The sequence below is a fragment of the Oncorhynchus mykiss genome, chromosome 6 (genome assembly GCF_013265735.2).
Source record: "Oncorhynchus mykiss isolate Arlee chromosome 6, USDA_OmykA_1.1, whole genome shotgun sequence".
Lineage (NCBI taxonomy): Eukaryota > Metazoa > Chordata > Actinopteri > Salmoniformes > Salmonidae > Oncorhynchus > Oncorhynchus mykiss.
The window spans coordinates 32,667,644-32,690,373 of NC_048570.1; the positions used below are offsets into that span (position 1 = coordinate 32,667,644).

At 42.8% G+C, this 22,730-nt stretch overlaps 1 protein-coding gene, 1 long non-coding RNA gene and 1 pseudogene across 3 annotated transcripts; 2 read left to right on the forward strand and 1 right to left on the reverse strand.

The window, feature by feature from the left end:
* Window positions 1-53: 53 nt before the first annotated feature.
* LOC110526889 lies at window positions 54-801 on the forward strand (annotated as a pseudogene).
* A 6,641-nt stretch (window positions 802-7,442) lies between these two features.
* Window positions 7,443-16,981, forward strand: LOC118964860. Its single transcript, XR_005052066.1, has 5 exons — window positions 7,443-7,631; window positions 15,620-15,683; window positions 15,893-15,945; window positions 16,149-16,291; window positions 16,613-16,981. It is a non-coding gene; the product is annotated as an uncharacterized LOC118964860 (long non-coding RNA).
* Window positions 12,394-15,256, reverse strand: LOC110525784 (28S ribosomal protein S36, mitochondrial). 2 transcript variants are annotated; one of them, XM_021606208.2, is made up of 5 exons: window positions 14,897-15,256; window positions 14,468-14,614; window positions 13,901-13,964; window positions 12,827-13,020; window positions 12,394-12,554 (listed from the first exon to the last, which is right to left on the reverse strand). In XM_021606208.2, exons 2-5 carry the CDS (start codon window positions 14,570-14,572, stop codon window positions 12,537-12,539), a joined length of 381 nt encoding a protein of 126 aa, XP_021461883.1. In that variant the 5' UTR covers window positions 14,573-14,614; window positions 14,897-15,256; the 3' UTR covers window positions 12,394-12,536. The 2 variants fall into 2 exon arrangements, with proteins under 2 accessions (XP_021461883.1, XP_021461884.1); XM_021606209.2 differs by having other exon boundaries at window positions 14,522-14,614; window positions 14,897-15,255.
* Window positions 16,982-22,730: the final 5,749 nt, after the last annotated feature.

Below are 22,730 nucleotides of genomic sequence, written 5' to 3' on the forward strand. Positions count from 1 at the left end.
TCGAACCTGTTAAAGTGCTGACGTTTCATGGGTTTGTCATTAGGCCTACAGAAATGGCGTGGTTAAATCTGGTTTATTCTGTTGCTTGTGAAATGTCAACTGTCATTGACATGTTCAAATGGTGGTGAAACGTATTACATTGCAATAGGCTTTTGCACATTTGCAAAGACGTGGCTAGCAGACAGACATTTTTCACAAAGAAAGGGTGAGAGATTGGCTATATCGAACATTCAGAATGGCCAGCGCGCGCTTCTTCGGCTTCAAGGGATGTTGGAATTGGAGGCTCTTAAATAAAAAATCTGCTCAATGCAAAATATTTCTTCCTCTTCGATTGCAATGGTGTGATATGCCACGGAGAAAAGCCAATAACCGGTGTGTTCCTTGATCAAACACGGCAAAAAAAAATGCAATAACCGGTGAGTTCTTTGATCAAACACAGCACTAGGCCACGGGAGAATTACGTGACAAATTCTACCGCCTGGGCTTTGATGTAATGCAAGAGCAGATATTCAGCGTCTCTTATTGTTCAGCGCTTTACCTGAGAGATGTGTCTAAGGTGCAAGGCAAGGTGTTTGTCATAGGCTGAGGGGGTGCGTAATGAATTGAGAAGCTGGCGTTCATTTTGTTGATGAAGATGACAGCACTATATTTAACTGGACATTGGCCTCAGATGTCAAATTGGTCCTTGTTGGAATTGACAAGTTGACCTTCCTTAAAATGGCCAAAGCCTCCTGCAATCTGCGGGATCCAGAGCCCGGATGGAAGGATCAGGGGCGCCGCCAGGGATTTTGGACCCCATGAAAATATATCACATTGGACGCCACCATCACAGGTCACACCAACCCTGCGCAATTGCTGTAACCACAGACCCCCAGAACCCAACCAACCCAACTCCAACTTGGCCAAGATAAAGCAAAGCAGTGCGACAAAAACAACAGAGTTACACATGGGATAAACAAATGTACAGTCAATAACACAATAGAAAAATCTGTATACAGTGTGCAAATTAAGTAAGGAGGTAAGGCAATTAATAGGCCAATAGTGGCGAAGTAATTGCAATTTACACTGGAGTGATACATGTACAGTTGAGGATGTGCAAGTAGAAATACTGGTGTGCAAAACAGCAGAAAAACTAAATATGGGGATGAGGTACGTAGTTGGTTGGATGGGCTATTTACAGATGGGCTGTGTACAGCTGCAGCGATCGGTAAGCTGTTCTGACAGCTGAAGCTTAAAGTTAGTGAGGGAGATATGTCTCTAACTTCAGTGATTTTTGCAATTCGTTCCAGTCATTGGCAGCAGAGAACTGGAAGGAAAGGTGGCCAAAGGGGGTGTTGGCTTTGGGGATGACCAGTGAAATATACCTGCTGGAGCGCGTGCTATAGGTGGGTATTTTGTAAATGACATCACTGAAGTCAAGAATCGGTAGGATAATCAGTTTTACAAGGGTATGTTTGGCAGCATGAGTGAAAAAGGCTTTGTTGCGAAATAGGAAGATTTAACTTTGGATTGGAGATGCTTAATGTGAGTTTGGAAGGAGAGTTTACAGTCTAGCCAGACACCTAGGTATTTATTGTTGTCCACATATTCTAAGTCAGAACCGACCAGAGGACTGATGCTAGTCGGGTGGGCGGGTGCGGGCAGTGATCGGTTGAAGAGCATGCATTTAATTTTACTAGCATTTAAGAGAAGTTGGAGGCCACAGAAGGAGTGTTGTATGGTGTTGAAGCACATTTGGAGGTTTGTTAACACAGTGTCCAAAGAAGGGCCAGATGTATACAGAATGGTGTCGTATGCGTACAGGTGGATCAAAGAATCACCCGCAGAGCAAGAGCGACATCATTGATATTTACAGAGAAAAGAGTCGGCCCGAGAATTGAACCCTGTGTCACCCCCATAGAGACTGCCAGAGGTCCGAACAACAGGCCCTCCGATTTGACACACTGAACTCTATCTAAGAAGTAGTTAGTGAACCAGGCGAGGCCGTCATTAGAGACACCAAGGCTGTTGAGTCTGCCAATAAGAAAATGGTGATTGACTGAGTCGGAAGCCTTGGCCAGATCGATGAAGATGACTGCACAGTACGGTATTTTATCAATGGTGATTATGATATTGTTTAGGACCTTGAGCGTGGCTGAGGTGCACCTGTGACCGGCTCGGAAACCAGATTGCATAGCGGAGAAGGTACGGTGGGATTCGAAATGGTTGGTGATCTGTTTGTTCACTTGGCTTTCGAAGACTTTAGAAAGATATCGGTCTGTAAAAATTTGGGTCTAGAGTGTCTCCCCCTTTGAAGAGGGAGGTGACTGCGGCCGCTTTCCAATCTTTAGGAATCTCAGACGATACGAAAGAGGTTGAACAGACTAGTAATAGTGGTTGCAACAATGGCGACAGATAATTTTAGGAAGAGAGGGTCCAGATTGTCTAGCCAAGCTGATTTGTAGGGATCCAGATTTTGCAGATCTTTCAGAACATCAGCTGTCTGGATTTGGGTGAGGAGAAGTGTGAGGGGGGGGGGGGGGCTTGGGCCAGTTGCTGCGGGGAGTGCAAAGCTGTTGGCCGGGGTTGGGGTAGCCAGGTGGAAAGCATGGCCAGCCGTAGAGAAATGCTTATCGAAATTCTCGATTATTGTGGATTTATCAGTGGTGACAGTGTTTCTTAGTCTCAGTGCAGTGGGCAGCTGGGAGGTGGTACTCTTATTCTCCATGGATTTTACAGTGTCCCAAAACTTTTTGGAATTAGCTTTCCTAACTGACTGTGTGTATTGGTTCCTGACTTCCCTGAAAAGTTGCATATTGCGGGGACTATTCGAAGCTAGTGCAGTACACCACAGGGTGTTTTTATGCTGGTCAAGGGCAGTCAATTCTGTAGTGAACCAAGGGCTATATCTGTTCTTAGTTCTAAATCTTTTGAAAGGGGCATGTTTATTTAAGATGGTAAGGAAAGCACGTTTAAAGAACAACCAGGCAAATGTGCTAAAGACCATCTTTTACAGTCTAAATGTAATTTTAATGGGAAAAATTCTCTTAACATTAATGAATAACTTAAAATAAATAACTTAAATATACAGTGCCTTGCGAAAGTATTCGGCCCCCTTGAACTTTGCGACCTTTTGCCACATTTCAGGCTTCAAACATAAAGATATAAAACTGTATTTTTTGTGAAGAATCAACAACAAGTGGGACACAATCATGAAGTGGAACGACATTTATTGGATATTTCAAACTTTTTTAACAAATCAAAAACTGAAAAATTGGGCGTGCAAAATTATTCAGCCCCTTTATTTTCAGTGCAGCAAACTCGCTCCAGAAGTTCAGTGAGGATCTCTGAATGATCCAATGTTGACCTAAATGACTAATGATGATAAATACAATCCACCTGTGTGTAATCAAGTCTCCGTATAAATGCACCTGCACTGTGATAGTCTCAGAGGTCCGTTAAAAGCGCAGAGAGCATCATGAAGAACAAGGAACACACCAGGCAGGTCCGAGATACTGTTGTGAAAAAGTTTAAAGCCGGATTTGGATACAAAAAGATTTCCCAAGCTTTAAACATCCCAAGGAGCACTGTGCAAGCGATAATATTGAAATGGAAGGAGTATCAGACCACTGCAAATCTACCAAGACCTGGCCGTCCCTCTAAACTTTCAGCTCATACAAGGAGAAGACTGATCAGAGATGCAGCCAAGAGGCCCATGATCACTCTGGATGAACTGCAGAGATCTACAGCTGAGGTGGGAGACTCTGTCCATAGGACAACAATCAGTCGTATATTGCACAAATCTGGCCTTTATGGAAGAGTGGCAAGAAGAAAGCCATTTCTTAAAGATATCCATAAAAAGTGTTGTTTAAAGTTTGCCACAAGCCACCTGGGAGACACACCAAACATGTGGAAGAAGGTGCTCTGGTCAGATGAAACCAAAATTGAACTTTTTGGCAACAATGCAAAACGTTATGTTTGGCGTAAAAGCAACACAGCTGAACACACCATCCCCACTGTCAAACATGGTGGTGGCAGCATCATGGTTTGGGCCTGCCTTTCTTCAGCAGGGACAGGGAAGATGGTTAAAATTGATGGGAAGATGGATGGAGCCAAATACAGGACCATTCTGGAAGAAAACCTGATGGAGTCTGCAAAAGACCTGAGATTGGGACGGAGATTTGTCTTCCAACAAGACAATGATCCAAAACATAAAGCAAAATCTACAATGGAATGGTTCAAAAATAAACATATCCAGGTGTTAGAATGGCCAAGTCAAAGTCCAGACCTGAATCCAATCGAGAATCTGTGGAAAGAACTGAAAACTGCTGTTCACAAATGCTCTCCATCCAACCTCACTGAGCTTGAGCTGTTTTGCAAGGAGGAATGGGAAAAAAATTCAGTCTCTCGATGTGCAAAACTGATAGAGACATACCCCAAGCGACTTACAGCTGTAATCGCAGCAAAAGGTGGCGCTACAAAGTATTAACTTAAGGGGGCTGAATAATTTTGCACGCCCAATTCTTCAGTTTTTGATTTGTTAAAAAAGTTTGAAATATCCAATAAATGTCGTTCCACTTCATGATTGTGTCCCACTTGTTGTTGATTCTTCACAAAAAAATACAGTTTTATATCTTTATGTTTGAAGCCTGAAATGTGGCAAAAGGTCGCAAAGTTCAAGGGGGCCGAATACTTTCGCAAGGCACTGTACATTAACCTCTTCAATTAAAATAAATGAACATGATCATCTATAGAATGATATAACAAACAAAATAATAAAATCAGCAGCAGAGTTTTTGAACTAAGTACCAACTAGAAAATAAGCAGCTGTAAAAGTGGAAATGGAAAACAAAATGGAAATGGAAAGGCCTGATGGTGGCGCTAGAGGAAAGGTCAAGAGGTCACCAAATCAATAGGGTTCTTCCACTTGGGGTCTTGATTGTGCACAACAAATGTTATGGCAATCCAGCCATTACTTTGAGATATATCTTGCACTCCGTCTGTTCTCAGTCTTGTTCTCAGCCTGTGGGCATCATGTGTGTAGTGATCCAATATCCAAAGCCATGCCATTTAATAACAGTTATCACTGGCTCTTGCTCAGCCTTACTCACCAAGAGTCCAGCGCCGAGCCTTCTTGCTAGCAAAGTCACTGATCAAGTCTTTGAAGTCCAGCTTTCTAGCTAACTGACTTTCAATGGACAGCATGGCAAGACTGCAAAGCCTGTCCATAGTGGACCTCAAATAGTTTTTAAAAATCAGTTTTAGCTCACTGAAAGCTCTCTCACCACCAGCAACAGTCACAGGCAGTGTGCAAAATATATGTAAAGCAATGCACACTTCTCCAACAATGCTTTGCAGCTGCATCATACAAATTGCGTTCAGGAGACCAAGAGGGGACACATTAGAGGGGAAAGTGGCAGCATATACAGTGTTCAGGTGTCTTACTTCATGATGAAACTCAGGTGTAAGATCTCTGGAATACTTAATGATCAGTGGATGGTACACAGAAGGGACTTCATCCTCACTAATCTGCCCAACTTTCAGAACAGCAGAAAATGATTCTACAATGTTTGCAGTGGTGTGGAACCTAGTGTCCAAGTCACTTATGATGTTGTCCATAGCAGTAAAAAACACTGTGTTCGGAAACACCGTTGCTGCACTGTCCTGAGCTGTCTCCTCTTGAGAGGTCTCATCATGGAATCTCTTCCTTTTCCTCTGGCGGCATGTGTTCCTAAATTGAGGTGCAACATTAATTTGCGTAGCAATCAGTGTTGCCTCAGACAGGAGAGACCCCCATCCATCTCTAAGAGACTGCATCTCTTCCTTTAAGGCTCTGATATTGGCTGCATCTGTGTAAAGTGAGATTTTTCCTGTGAGATTCCCGTCCTCAATGTATTGCAGTACCTGCAACTATGCCAATTGACATGTCATTCAACACAATGCTGCTCACCTCCTTCTTCGGTTGGGAGTTGTGCTGGTTCAGGGGTATGGGGATGGGGAGACAGGGCTGGTTCAGGGGGATGGGGATGGGGAGACAGGGCTGGTTCAGGGGTATGGGGATGGGGAGACAGGGCTGGTTCAGGGGTATGGGGATGGGGAGACAGGGCTGGTTCAGGGGGGCGGGGATGGGGGAACAGGGCTGGTTCAGGGGTATGGGGATGGGGAGACAGGGCTGGTTCAGGGGTATGGGGATGGGGAGACAGGGCTGGTTCAGGGGTATGGGGATGGGGAGACAGGGCTGGTTCAGGGGTATGGGGATGGGGAGACAGGGCTGGTTCAGGGGTATGGGGATGGGGAGACAGGGCTGGTTCAGGTGTATGGGGATGGGGAGACAGGGCTGGTTCAGGGCTATGGGGATGGGGAGACAGGGCTGGTTCAGGGGTATGGGGATGGGGAGACAGGGCTGGTTCAGGGCTATGGGGATGGGGAGACAGGGCTGGTTCAGGGGTATGGGGATGGGGAGACAGGGCTGGTTCAGGGGGATGGGGAGACAGGGCTGGTTCAGGGGTATGGGGATGGGGAGACAGGGCTGGTTCAGGGGGATGGGGAGACAGGGCTGGTTCAGGGGTATGGGGATGGGGAGACAGGGCTGGTTCAGGGGTATGGGGATGGGGAAACAGGGCTGGTTCCGGGGTATGGGGATGGGGAGACAAGGCTGGTTCAGGGGTATGGGGATGGGGAGACAGGGCTGCTTAGCCTGAAGCTGCATCTGTTGGGCCTGGCACCAGGCAGGGACAACTGATTTAGTATGAATAGCTTGCTAAACGTTCGCCTGCATTGATTAAATGTTGGCTAAAAGAGGAGCAAAATGTAAACACTCAGAATTTTCTGTGAAGATATTAAGTAACTAATGTTAGGGGAGCAAGAGTAGCCTATTTCAATACAGAGGCTCTCTGGGTGTTTACTTTTTGCCAAAATCAAGAAAATAAAAAGAAACAGTTGTATTAGTACATTGTAAATGTGTGTGTGTGTGAGTGAGTGAGTGAGTGTGTGAGTGAGTGAGTGAGAACATACTCTATTTCCAATTCTCATCTCTCTCTGTCTGGTTCTGGGTGTCTGACAGCATTCTTGGAGGTGGCCACAGGCAGGAAGGCAACGGTGATCGGCAAGCCCATTTGAGTGCATCTCCAATCAGTTCAGAGTGAACCCAGCCTAGAGCCTGGTGGTGGGGGACCTTATTGAGTCTGGAGACAGAAATGCTGTTTGTGGACAACTGTGGCCTGGATACCATGCTTACACTCACAGGTACAGGGTGAAGACGGCCCAGGAGGAGAGATTGATCTCTCCACAAACCACAGCTTTGTGCCAGACGATGTTGTTAACACTATTGCTGACTTCATACTGTGACGCCCTGAATTTTTCTCAACTGTATCAGTGGCCCACCCTGCGAATGGGGCGCTTCCCCTTTAATTCCCTATTAAATAGCCAGCATCAGTCGGTTGTGACAGTGGCGCGAGAGCGCTTCCAACCCTCAGCTTGGAAGCTCGTTCATACCCAGTTTGTTTTTGTTGTATTTAAAAGCGTGTACTGTAGCCGTGGCGCAGAATCAAACCAGTATCGGATCTACTTTGGTCTCAGCTGTTTTAGACTTTCTCTGCTGGAGAAATGTGGCGGATTGGATTGTCTGACTGACCACAACTGTTTTGCATACGGTAATTCTTCATTTGTTTTGGGGTGATTTATACCGTGTTGGTTTGTGTTCCCTTGACACCCAAAAGTGCTCGTTACATTTTGAACGCTTAGTAACAGGTAAATGGTTAAATCCACTCACTTATCAACAGAACATCCCTGGTCATCCCTACTGCCTCATCCCTACTGCCTCTGATCTGGTGGACTCACTAAACACACAGGCTTCGTTTGTAAATAATATCTGAGTGTGACCCTGGCTATCTGTACATTTAAAAAAAAATCTGGTGCCATCTGGTTTGCTTTTATGATTTATACTTAAGTATTTTTTTTAGCAGTTACATTTACTTTTGATACTTAAGTATATTTTTAACCAAATACTTTTAGACTTTAACTCAAGTAGTATCTTAGTATCTGTCTTTCACTTTTACTTGAGTCATGCTCTATTAAGGCACATTTATGTAAGTATGAAAATTGGGTACTTTATCCACCACTGTTTTTACAGGAGTCCTTTGAATTGGTACAGACTTGAAAGGCTGGACGGACTCATTCCCAGACAAACAAAAAGGAGAATCAATATTTTCTCTGGTAGGTACAACCTACCTGGCACCCCGATCAAAAAACAACCAAGTCAAAACCGTTACATAAAAAATGGCACCCCTTATGGGACTTCGCAACATAGAGAATTAACCAAAGCAAATCTTTCGTGTGGAATTTAAACAATGGATTCAACTCAAGACAATGTGCTCATCCATATCCTACCTGTCAATGGGAATTCCCAGGTTCATTCTGAAAATGGAGTTGACAATGCAAATAATGTGACTACTGAGGATGTGAATGAAGATAATGGAGTTGATTTGGGCCAGCATACATTAAAGTATACATGTACAAAGTTTCCATCCTCTGCCTTGTGCGTTCTACATGTGATTTTAGAAACTACAAGAGGAAATTGTTTATATAACTGTGCACAGTAAGTGGTCACCACCCCCTTGAGTGAGGTCAGAGAGTGTGTCAGCGTGACAGAACCACCCCTTTGAACGAAGGTTGCCAGGTGCACGGTGTTTCCCCCGGCACATTGGTGTGGCTGGCTTCCGGGTTGGATGCGCGCTGTGTTAAGAAGCAGTGCGGCTTGGTTGGGTTGTGTATCGGAGGACACATGACTTTCAACCTTCGTCTCTCCCGAGAAAAAGGTGTAAAATTCAAACAAAAAAAAAATTATAAATCTAAAAGTTTAAATTCAACTAATGCAAGAGCCTTTAACTTCCATCATCAACTAAGTAAAATACATTGGCCTAAAAATGTATGTTCTTTCAATCACAATCTCTCTACTTCACCTGTCTGCCTCCCTTTCTATCTATCTTGACTTGAGCTGTCGCTAGTGAAGTATCAACTAGCCTATTCCGGGCCCCGAATTTCCTGTGCCAGTGAGCTCGGGAGTTTTTTTATGACATTTCCACTGGATACATGGAATCATCAGATCATGATAAACAGACTTCGTTGACTTACTGTGTACGGTGAAGAAAAAAATACTGAGAAGCTCAGCTTATTAGTGGTGGACGTGGTGAGTTAAATCAATCAGAATCTCCAAATGGGCACTTTCCTACATTTGTGTGCAGCAGGCTAACTTTATCAGGACAAATAACCCAGGCACATTGCTCACATGGAGCATTCCAAACAAAAGACAATGAAACAAATTACAAAACTCGTAAATGATGGTTATGAAATAAACCAAAAGTTGTTTCTCACAAGTGTTGTAGGTTGTGAACTCTGCAAACAATGTTTACATTTACTAGGCCTTTTGAGTCATTTAGCAGATGCTCTTATCCAGAGCGACTTAGAGTTAGTGCATTCATCTTAAGATAACTAGGTGGGACAATCACATATCACAGGCATAGAAAGTAAATTGTTCCTCAATGTAGCTGTCAGAGCTAGGTGGGAAGATGGGCAGGCACTCTGCTGTCCTAGCTTCAGAGGGAAGCTGGTTCCACCATTGGACAGATAAAAGCTTGGACTGGGCTGAGTCGGAGCTGCCCTTCCATTGGGGTGGAAGGGCCGAGAGACCTGAGGTGGCAGAACGGAGTGTTCGGGTCAGGGTGTAGGGTTTGAGCATAGCCTGAAGGTAGGGAGGGGCAGTTCCTCTTGCTGTTCCGTAGGTAAGCACTATGGTCTTGTAGTGGATGCGAGCTTCAACTGGAAGCCAGTGGAGTGTGCAGAGGAGCAGGGTGACATGAGGGAACTTGGGAAGGTTGAAAACCAGGCGGGTTGAGGTGTTCTGGGTAAGTTGCAGGGGTTTGGTAGCACAAGTGGGGAGACCAGCCAACAGCAAGTTGCAGTAGTCCAGACGGGTGCCTGGATTAGGACCTGCGCCACTTCCTGTGTGAGGGGAAAAGTCGTACTCTACGGATCTTGTAGAGCATGAACCTGCAGGAGCGAGTCACTGCTTTGATATTTGCAGAAAACAACAGGGTGTTGTCCAGGGTCACGTCAAGGTTCTTTGCACTATGGGAGGGCGACACTGTAAGAGTTGTCAACTGTGATGGAGGTCTTTGAGCGGGCAGGCCTGCCCTGGGAGGAAGAGCAGCTCTATCTTGTCGAGGTTGAGCTTGAGGTGGTGGGCCGACATCCAAGCTGACATATCTGCTAGACACGCAGAGATGCGTTTCGCCACCTGGGTGTCAGAAGGGGGAAGGAGAAAAGTAGTTCAGTGTCATCCGTATAACAATGATAGGAGTGACTTGTGTATAGAGAGAAGAATAGAGGGCCTAGAACCGAGCACTAGGGGAACCAGTAGTGAGAGTATGTGGTGCAGACAGATCCTCTACACGTCACCTTGCCAGGTAGGATGCAATCCAAGTGTGCATAGCCTTAGACACCCAGCCCTGAGAGGGTGGCGAGGAGTATCTGGTGGTTCACGGTGTCAAAGGCAGCAGATGGATCTAGGAGGAAGAGAACAGAGGAGAGTCAGCTTTGGCAGTGCAGAGAGCCTCCGTGACACAGAGAAGAGCAGTCTCGGTTGAGTGACCCGTCTTGAAGCCTGACTGGTGTGGGTCAAGAAATTTGTTCTGAGAGATGAGAAAATTGATCAGAGACAGCAGTGTTTTGGAAAGAAAATAAACTATGTAATGGGGAATTTATCAAAATAACGACATTATCTTGATACATATTTTTTTTATTTTTTTATTTCACCTTTATTTAACCAGGTAGGCTAGTTGAGAACAAGTTCTCATTTGCAACTGCGACCTGGCCAAGATAAGGCATAGCAGTGTGAACAGACAACACAGAGTTACACATGGAGTAAACAATTAACAAGTCAATAACACAGTAGAAAAAAGGGGAGTCTATATATACATTGTGTGCAAAAGGCATGAAAAGGTAGGCAAATAATTACAATTATGCAGATTAACACTGGAGTGATAAATGATCAGATGGTTATGTACAGGTAGAGATATTGGTGTGCAAAAGAGCAGAAAAATAAATAAAAACAGTATGGGGATGAGGTAGGTGAAAATGGGTGGGCTATTTACCAATAGACTATGTACAGCTGCAGCGATCGGTTAGCTGCTCAGATAGCAGATGTTTGAAGTTGGTGAGGGAGATAAAAGTCTCCAACTTCAGCGATTTTTGCAATTCGTTCCAGTCACAGGCAGCAGAGAACTGGAACGAAAGGCGGCCAAATGAGGTGTTGGCTTTAGGGATGATCAGTGAGATACACCTGCTGGAGCGCGTGCTACGGATGGGTGTTGCCATCGTAACCAGTGAACTGAGATAAGGCGGAGCTTTACCTAGCATGGACTTGTAGATGACCTGGAGCCAGTGGGTCTGGCGACGAATATGTAGCGAGGGCCAGCCGACTAGAGCATACAAGTCGCAGTGGTGGGTGGTATAAGGTGCTTTAGTGACATATTGACACTTTTCACTGACAGCTGCAACTCAGCTAATTCTATTGCCGCTCGCGCAACCCAAATTGGAGGCTTCCCAAATAGGCATTTTTTATAAGAAGCTAATGATCCTCTGTGGCTAATGATCCAAGTCATGCTCCCTGGTGAAGTATTTTGAATGTATTATTTAGAAGTAATTACATAATTTTGGCAAACCATCCATTTACTTTAGAGGAAGCCAGCATCCGAACAGTGCACTGTGCCCCTGCCAACTCTCCTTTCCAATTCGCAAGTAGCTGAAACCAGAGATCTGTATATAATGACCAGATGCTCATGTCTCCACCCTAACAATGTGAGTCTTTGTCCCAAAGTTGGTTGGAGCGCAAGTCCTTTCGCTTCACCACCCCTGCTGAAACTAATGTGCGAAACGGCACCCCTCTGTCTCACTATATGTAGTACATGTAACTGACGCTGTATAGTGTGACATGCCATAATCGTTTTGTCAAGACATCAGATACATGGTCTACAGATACTGAGAGGCACCGCTTCACTCACACAGATGTTTCATCTGACAATGATGCGTCTTACGGTCAAAATTCAGTCTGGTCCTTGTTTGGATGTGGTATCATAAAAATGCAGAGCAAAATGTGCAACTAAGAAAGCACCTTTGGATTTGGACAACAATAGTGTAGAGATGGGAAAACTTACTGGTCAATTAAAAACTAATGTACAGTGGATCATGCCAACATTCACATCAACCTTAAAGGATTTAATTAAGTGAAGGTGTGAAATAATGGGCACTGAATGATGTGGGTGCTGAACAAATAAATGGTGATAGAGATTTATTGTAATTGCTTTTCTTCCAAGACAATTAAATTAAAAATGTCCATTGAAATAAATATCTACACAATCACATCTTTAAAAATATACTTTATTTGTACAGTTTCAGTTATTATAGTATTATTCTGTGTCTGAGGTGTGGCAGCAGGTCCTCTCTTGTTGGGGAACAAAATTAGGCAAAAACACAAACTGATTTCCACAGGTAAGGACTTATCACTCTGGTCCACCACGCTGGAAAAGATAAGAAAACAAAAGAGTTGGTGGTTAGTGAGATCTTCCCTGTATTGCAAGACTCGGGTAACAACAGTTAATGCACTTTGAGTACTCAGAATGCCTTCTCTAAAACTATGGGGTAAACCAAAAGCAGAGATCTAATTAAAGTACAGGCCCAAACCATGAGTGTAACTGCATGTCACAAAAATATCACCCCTTTCAGTATTTGTATGAACACTTAAAAAAAAAAGAATTACAGCACTTCTTCAGTGCCCCAGCTAGGCACTCACCTGAATATAGTCCATCTCGTCTGTTTCCAATGCCCTCCTGCGGTATCTCTGGGGGAGTTCCTTCACTGTGGCCACACTGTCTGGGGTTCCAGAGAGTAGAGTGACAGGTCTGGGGGGTCTCGATAACAGCGGCGGTGCTACAACTGGAGGTGAACTTGGAGAGCCGACTGCTAATGTTTTAAGAGTCTCTTGGACTGAAACAGAGGAAAAGGTTGTTTTAAAACATTAGCCGAATAGGTAGCTTTAAATCAGTGATGTTATTGTTTTAGACATCCAGTGTTTATTCTACAAATATTTCCAGCAGTGGCAAATTTAGTGTGTGTGTGTGTGTGGGGGGGGGGGGGGGGGAATAGAAATAGCAGTTTCAAATCAGATTTCCTGCACTTACACACATTTTGCCATGGCTTATTCTATCAGAGTGACTCAAAATCAATGGGGGCCCCATGCCATACTATATTTGGAATTTCAGATTGTTCGTTCTCAGGGATTCTTTAAAAAAAAATATTACTCCATTATCCTTTCTGAATACTTTCTGGTTTTAGTCATTTAAGTATACACTGAAAGTTACCATCCAGTGCACCGCTGCTAAATGCACATAGGTGAAACACTGGACATCCTTTGTGTTTTATGTTATTTTATTCATTACTCATAGCACTATTTTATAATGAAACTGGAAAGGACTAAAACAACCTCTTACTAAAATACACTGGGGTTGACAAAAGGGAAAACAAGTCAGTGTTTCCAACTTTGATTTGAAAAGCGCCTGAAAACAATACCCAGGTTTTCCAACAACAAAATGTCAAACCGATAGAGGAAAACGTTTAAGGCAGAGAGCTACAGAGAAATAATTACAATTGTACATTGTTTCTACTGTCTATCGAGTTAAAGTTGATACAACCAAACAATATTCAACCAACAGGCTACATTTTGACTAACAACGCACAATTGCATAAAGTAGCTGTGTCCCTTAACAGACAAAGGGTGGAATGTCCTCTTCAATAGGGTTAGCACTACCCATGGACGAAAAAAATAACAATAGTTAGTGCAACATCACACTGGCAAGTTCTTACTCACCACTCAGCCTGGGGACCCCCTCTCTGCTGGGAAACTTCATTAGCGGAGCATGAGGTTTCACAGCCTGAAAGGTAGTCGAATGAAAACAGACAAGTTACTCAATCACTTCAAGACTTCTCTTTTGCAACCAGACAATCCTATATTGCTTATTGCTATGAATTGAAAGCAATACCATATAGCAGTAGGCGAACAAAATGTTTATCATTGCCTTGAATAAACTGCCAGATAAGTTGGGTAGCTAGAGTAGACACTGACAGGGAGAACTACTGATCAGCGAACGTGCTATTTCTAGCCTTAGTTCAACGACTAACCGTGTATGGCAGTTAACATGGCATTCGTTCGTTTGAACTGAGTAAGTCAACTTTTACGTACATGTACATGATAGTTAGTAGCTAGCTACGTGCTCAAGCTTTTGAATTACATGCAGACCAACAAGGGCATTAGCATGGGTAGCAAGCTCGTTAGTTTGGGGATGCACAGCAAAAACAAAGCGAAAACAAATGTCGTTGACTTCTGACCTTGGAAATCGCAACTTGCATTGACTATTGAACTTTTAAAAGTACTCACTTGAGTTACAAGTGTTGTTGCAGTGCGATAAATATCCAAGTTTGACAAGCGTACCTGTACCACCCGTCCAACTGCAGCCATTGTGCTACTGACTTTGCCACCCATGTCCTCGCGGGTCTTCTTCCGGGTGAAAACAATCCTCAGTTCCTAAAAGTACCAGAAGAGGGAGTTGTCATGTGAAAATGGAAAATGACTATGTCCGCAGTATATAAACCATAGGTTTAGAACAACGGTATGTGATAGGAGACATTCTACTGCATGGATGCTAATGTGAGCTATCAAAAAGCTAATGGGGCATCGGAGGATAACACCATCCCATTCAGAGTAAAATACACAATAAAACATATCTTAGACATGTATACGAATTTCAAACCCGGCCAGATCAGATGTCTTAAAAAGTTGAGTTAATTGTAACATACAATGTCTTACCTTCGGCTTGATGTTGTCAGCTGAAAGTAGGTTATATTATTCGAAAACAAAATAAACGTTCAGGTCAGTTTCCCAGGCCATACTGTCAAACCATGACGTTTGTTTGCAGAGTTGATTTCTAAGAATAGCAATCGGACAAAATGCTGGTAGCAGACAAATTCCATCAACCAATTTGAGCTATTCAGTGCCCATTGAAAATGAACCTCGTTTTACATGTTAAAATAAGCACTATAGACAATGGTGAACCAAACGCAGCTAGCAAAGGCATATAACCTTCATATCTATCTTTCAGTCAGCCTAGAGATTGCTGAAGGGGGCGGGGGGTTGCTGAATAATTATCTGGTCACGTGATTCGTGGTAACTTCCGAGCGGTACATTCAAAGGTCGCACCAAGAGCCTATCATACAGCCTAACATGGACTATATAGGGAATAGGGTGCCATTTGACACAACCACTGTCTTATTGGAATCAAATAGCTCCTCCTAAACTGGCTTTGAGAAGGAAAACAAATATTAGCACTACCCATTGATCTACTTTGGGATAGATTTCAATGCGTTTGCACTGTTTGTCAAAAATGTCAGTCACACAAACCAGAAATGGGTATCAGTTGTTAACCCACTGATGTTGTAATTACACTGCACCTGCCAATGGAAAAAAACATGTAAATGCATGTTTTAAGCATAACTCGATGTATAGAGTGGGGCCTGTATTTTTTTTCCCCAGAGCAATGAGGGAACTGACCAATCGTAGCCTAGACCTTTGTTCAAAGATGAAGACACTTCAACAGGTGGGTGCATCTGTTATCAATATGGTTGGACAATGGATGTTTTCACCAATCTGTGTGACCGTAACTAACGGCTTTATAAATTAGAACAGAATGTTTATTGCTTTCATCATAAAAATGGTCATTGGCATGGTTCTGCTGCTGTATTGTGTTACCAACTGTTGTGGATTTATGGAATGTTATTTCTGACCTCTTGTTTGCTTTGTCAACAGGAATCATATGAGCTTCAAGACCAAATCACAGACCTACAAAAAGCAGAGGCTAGGTATTTCATCATCCACACTATGGATGCTTTACCATGGAGGATATATAGGAATTCACTAAATGTTATTGAAGATATTCAATCACCTTTTAGTTCATGTTTTCATACTTTGCCCTGTAGTTCAGGTGGAGCAGAGAACTGAATAAAAAAATGAAACTCCTTCAAACATATTTAAATCGTTTGCATTTTATTTTTCTCCTCTGCAGATCCAAAGCGTCTCACTCATGAGAAGATGGACGAGTGAAGAGGGAGCCTCCCCGAGGCGAAGTACAGAAACATCCTGCAGAAAGGCCAGTCTCACCGAGAGAAATACCAGAAGATGGCCACCATCACACAGAATGTCCTGCGGGTAAATGGGCATTTTTCTATCTTTAAGAATACATTTATTTTTATTCTTAAGATGTGTCCCAATCTCTTTTTTCTGAAGTGTGCACTCATTCACTTCTTCTCACAAGTCTAAAAGCATTGGATTGGTGGAGTCATGGGCTAGTGGGAATTTCCACCATATTTCTTATACCAGTCGTTTCCTTTCAAACCAGTAAAGGGAAGTGAACTACTGCACACTTCGGGAGGAAGAGGATATCATTGGGACACAGTCTTTGTGCAAAGAGAATGACAGCATATTACCGGTTTTTGTTATGTCAAAATCATGTTGCGATGTTTTCTCCAGGGGATCATCATTGCCAGTAAAGTGAACTGGCGAGATGACCACCAAACTGAGAGCCATCGCCATGACGTTGGAGGACATTCCCATCTCTGAGGAATGAGTAGTCAGCATGGAAGGAAAAGTAATTGTAACATTGTTTAAGCATATGTACAGTTATCAGAAGCTGTAGTGAGAGAGAAGGAACAAAGTGTTGATATCACAGTAATGTAAAACACATACATAATACACTGCTTCAGAGATGGACATTTGTACTGCAGTTGCACTGCATTTTGTATTGACCTTAACTTGAGTTATGAATAAATCTACTAATCATCGGTTTGAAATAATAGTTATTCTATTGAAATTATGGAAAATAAATGATGCATGATGAAACCACAGGAGTATGGCTCTGCCAGTATGTGCGGTACAAACTAATCGGCCACGGTCTCTACCATTCTAATTACTGCAGAAGTAAAAAATATTTCCTGTAGACTTGACACTCCAAGTCATGATATATTTTTGGAAATATTATTGCGACTCATAATTGTGTAATTTTGTCATTCTTTGCATGTGTCTCTCAGCCGACTCAAATAATGACAAGGTAGAGCAGAAAAAACAACCAAGTAGTCAAAAATTCAAGGCTTGTTTAGTAGCTAACTAGCATTAATGTGCCAGATGTTTTTTAGCTAGCTATACTGAACAAAAAATAGAAATGCAACCATTTCAAAGATTTTACTGAGTTACAGTTCATATAAGGAAATCAGTCAATTGAAATAAATTCATTAGGCCCTAATTTATGGATTTCACATGACTGGGAATACAGATACCTTTTTAAAAAATGGGCCGCACAATGGGTCTCAGGATCTCGTCACGGTATTTCTGTGCATTCAAATTGCCATTGATAAAACGCAATTGTGATGGTTGTCCATAGTTTATGCCTGTCCGTACTATAACTCCACCGCCACCATGGGGCACTCTTTTCACAACGGCGACATCAGCAAATCGCTCGCCCACACAACGCTATACACACATTTGCGAGAAATAAGATGTGTGTATGGAACATTTATGGGATATTTGATTTCAGTTTATGAAACATGGAACCAACACTTCACATTTTGCGTTTATATTTTTGTTCAGTGTAGATAGCTAGCCATAACTGGCTGGATATCCATCTAGCCAGTGTACATAAACACCCATGTATAAACAAACTCCCTTACTTGACAACTTCCTTCACAATAGCTCTGCTCCGCAAAACCCAATTAGTATGAAAACCCCGAAGTCTGCCGACACTGCATCGCAGTGAATGCTGTACGGCAAATTCAGATGCAGATTGACCATGCAGAGTCTTTTAGAGTAAATCATCTGCGTTTCGGTTCGATGAGATACGATTCGACGCACTAGCATGTTTTTACTGAAACACATTCATTTTCCATTCTAAATTCAAATCTGCTGCTATTGGAGCTTACGAGTTGGGCCTCTGAGTTGGATCTGTCTTCGTGTGTGTGGAAATGGTATATAGTGCCTTCGGAAAATATTCAGACCCTTTAATTTTTCGACAAAATATTAAATATATTTTTTCCCCTAGTCAATCTACACACCTTACCCCATCGTGACAAAGCAAAAACAGGTTTTAGACTTATGCTAATTCATACAAATAAAATATCACATTTAAATAAGTATTCAGACCATTTACTCTGTACTTTGTTGAAGCACCTTTGGCAGTGATTACAACCTCAAGTCTTCTTGGGTATGACGCTACAAGCTTGACACACCTGTATTTGGGGAGTTTCTCCCATTCTTCTCTGCAGATCCTCTCAAGCTCTGTCAGGTTGGATGGGGATTGTTGCTGCACAGCTATTTTCAGGTCTCTCTAGAGATGTTTGATCGGGTTCAAGACCGGGCTCTGGCTGAGCCCCTCAACGACATTCAGAGACTTGCCCCGAAGCCACTCATGCGTGGTAATGGCTGTGTCCTTGTCCTGTTGGCAGGTGAACCTTCGCCCCAGTCTGAGGCCCTGAGAGCTCTGGAGCAAATTTTCATCAATGATCTCTCTGTACTTTACTGCATTCATCTTTTCCTCAATTCTGCCTGGTCTCCCAGTCCCTGAAAAACATCCCCACAGCATGATGCTGCCACCACCATGCTTCACCATAGGGATGGTGCCAGGTTTCCTCCAGATGTGACACTTGGCATTCAGGCTAAAGCGTTCAATCTTGGTTTCATCAGACCAGAGAATCTTGTGTCTCATGGTCTGAGAGTCTTTAAGTGCCCTTTGGCAAACTCCAAGTGGGCTGTCATGTGCCTTTTACTGAGGAGTGGCTTCCGTCTGGCCACTCTACCATAAAGGCCTGATTGGTGGAGTGCTGCAGAGATGGGTGTCCTTCTGGAAGTTTATCCCATCTCCACAGATGAACTCTAGAGTGACCATCGGGTTCTTGGTCACCTCCCTGACCAAGGCCCTTCTCCTCAGTTTGCTCAGACGGCCAGCTCTAGGAAGAGTCTGGGTGCTTCCAAACTTCTTCCATTTAAGAATGATGGAGGCAATTGTGTTCTTGGGAACCTTCAATGCTGCATATATGTTTTGGTACCCTTCACCAGATCTGTGCCTCGACACAATCCAGTCTTGGAGCTCTACGGACAATTCCTTCCACCTCATGGCTTGGTTTTTGCTCTGACATGTACTGACAACTGTGGGACCTTATAAAGACTTGTGTGTGGCTTTCCAAATCATGTCCAATCAATTTAATTTACCACAGGTGGACTCCAATCACATTGATTAACAGAAACAGGATGCACCTGAGCTCAATTTTGAGTCTCAGACCAAAGGGTCTGAATAGATATGTAATTAAGGCATGTTTTTTATTTTTTATAAATCAACAATGTCAACCTGTTTTTGCTTTGTCATTATGGGGTATTGTGTGTAGATTGCTGAGGATATTTTTTTATTTACTCCATTTTAGAATAAGATTGTAACGTAATAAAGTGGAAAAAGTAAAGGGGTCTGACTACTTTCCGAAGGCACTGTATAGACAGTGCGTTTTAATCAAATCAACTATATATATATATATGCATTGAGCTTGCACGGTTTAATGAAATAAGACAAATGACTCAAGAGGAAGCCAGAGATCAAGATGTCCTGACCATCTTCCTCAGGCTCCTATCGGCTTTCGCAGATTCTGCCATTAATCTCCTAAAGTTGGCTGCTACACAAAGACCGCAAACTTTCTGCCAATTTACCTTACCATTTCTACTGATCTGCATGCCAGTTATGTCATATTTTCGTAGAACAGTTTCCTTTCATTTATAATATGTCTATCTCAAAATCATTGTCATGTGGTTAATTAAAATTATATCCAAATCTAAATGAAAAGGATACAAACCTAAAAAGTAACTTCTATTGCCATTGCCAACTATGTAAAAAATAGCCTATAAAGCCAACAAATAAAAACATTGCAGCCTGCAGGTAGAAAATATCCTGATAAAAATAAATATCCTATATTGTATCAACTATTAACTTGGGTATGGCCTGAAGAGCCTTGCTGTAGGCTATTTGCGCAAGGGATAAGAAGTAATCAGGTAGGCCTATTTTAAGATGTTTCAACTGGATCAGAGCATGACATTTTTCCCTTACCTGTTGAGTTGTTATTGAAAATGAGAGTGCTGTAAAGATTTTTCAAATACACTGAGGAATTAGTCATTCTCAATGGATGTCAAAACATACTCTGTTTGCTTGCTGTTTGAGGTGAAGAAAACATTACGTTGAGAAGCTCCACAGCGTTTGTGAGTGTTTGAGTTAAGCCAATCAGAAATACTATCAGATCCCCAAATGGGCACATTAATATGCCTACATTTGCGAGCAGGCCAGGTAGCCTATAGCCTTCTACTATGCGTAATCAGGTGCACGTCCTTACTCAACTATGACAGGAGCTCTCCAAACAAAAGACAATGACTAAACTGACAAAACTCATAAATGGAATGAAATAAACCAAAACTTGTTTCTCACAAGTGTAGCATAGGTTGTGTGCTGTGCAACTAATGTGTCCATTCCGACAATGAGAACCGTGGAACAATAATATATAGAATGCATTGACAGACATTACCATAACCAAACAGACATTGTAGATGAGAAATTATAGGAATTAACGGTAAAAGTCCTACTGGTGATAAAGTATGTAATGGGGAATTGATAGACACTAACAATCAAACGCAAACAATTCACACGATCAAGTTATGAAACAATGAATGTGCACAAGCTGGCGGGACAGTGCGTATTCTGGAGAGACGTGCATTGTCCAGCAACACTCCCCTTCTTTTTGGACTGTGCCATCCCCGCGGCCTCTGCAATGAATTAGTTCAGAGAGATGGGCGCGAATAAGACCGGTGTCTCGTGTGCCATAAAATATATGTATATATTTGCTACTGCTCGACTAAAAACAATCTCGGTCAACCAACAGCCTATCAACTAAACAATCGACCAGTTGAATAATTGGGGTCAGCCCTACTTTCATCTTCCCCTTGTCTGAAGTTCATGGCCTGCGAGTTGGACGTTAGACTGGCTGCTGAGCTCAAGAAGTGACTACCAAAACAAAGGGTATTCAAATCATAGTTGGTCATATCCTGGCAGCATCAAATGGTAATGTGACAAGCAATATATAACATTAACACCTAAGACGATGGTTCTTTCCAGGTCCACTGCAGTTGAGCAGCTGTTGGAGAACTACAGGATTCACTGTTCAGTACACAATGTGGTAAGCACACACCTCATGACAATATTCACTGATGTTTCTGCAGTCTGTATATTTTCACATTCTGGATGTTGTTAGGTAATTATAACTTATCAAAGTGAGTCATTACATTTGTTCATGTTTCTGGAACAGGAAATCCTAGCAGACTTCAGCAGAACCAAGAAGATTGAGTGTTCTGCAGGAGATATTGTTCAGTGAGAAGCAAGCCAGGAGCATAGACAGATGACTTCATGGTGTAAGTGGAGCTGGACTATTCTACTTATGTATGCGTTATATTTTGTTTTAATGTTACGTTAACTAGTGATTCTTCATGTCATAACCTTCATAATGTCTTCTGTCCACAGACTTCACACATTCAACTCTGCTGGGATCCACTTATCCTAAGCAGACGTTACTGCTGAGGACTTGGTGCAGGAAAGCAATATTGTGGAAACCTATCCAATTTTTAAACCTCCAGGGCTCTTTAAGGAATGGCAACTGGAAGCTGTTACTGCTTGTGACTGATGGATGATGACAACACTCATTGGCTAGATCAATGCAGCAAAACACCATACTGGCTTACCCCTCTGGACTACCGTCGTTATGCCTTTTCTATGAAAATGAGCTCGTGATCAGTGAAATGTACATATTTATTAAGTGGTTACGTGTATAGCTACCCAAACTCCTTGCTCCGGCCAAACGCTACACCCGTGGTCGTTAACCTTCTTCTCCGTAACGAGTCTGGGTCTGAGTACCTCCACGACAATTTCACAAAACACATTCTAACCGTTCTGATTGGATCCAGAAAGCGGTGGGTTGGGCCAGAACACACATAGGTAAAGCAGCGTTTAGAAAATTAGTCATTGGCTTTGATACTCTGATTGGTTAGAGCTGATGCAATCGCTGATAACTTTTTGAATAACACCACTCATTTTGACTTCAACGATGGCAGTCTGACTGAAGTATGTAGTGAACAGAGCAGCGTAATAATTCGGTTGGAGTCGTCAGGCAAGTGTGTACAGCTAACGTTCATACATCAAATAGATGCACTACAATGTAGTTGGTCATCCCTAAGTATCACACGTGCTTGGTTGTAATGGACAGGTTGAAAAAAATATTTTGTAAGCTGTCTGACTTTCAGGGTTGTTGAAGAGCCTTGAGATAAGAGTTTTTGAAACAGTGTTGGTGTATTTCAAGAAGTTCAGCAATTCATGACTTCTTTACCACCACAAGACAATACATTCTGACTTACTGTATATCTCTATCTTAAAGATGTAGCTACAACTACGACAATATTCAAACTGGGCCATTGCTACGCTGTAGGATCCCCCTGGTGTCTCCCTGTGCGGACTGTCCTCACGATGAAGCTGAAGTCTGCCTCTAGATGGCGCTGCTGGTGTCACTGACTACTACTGCTG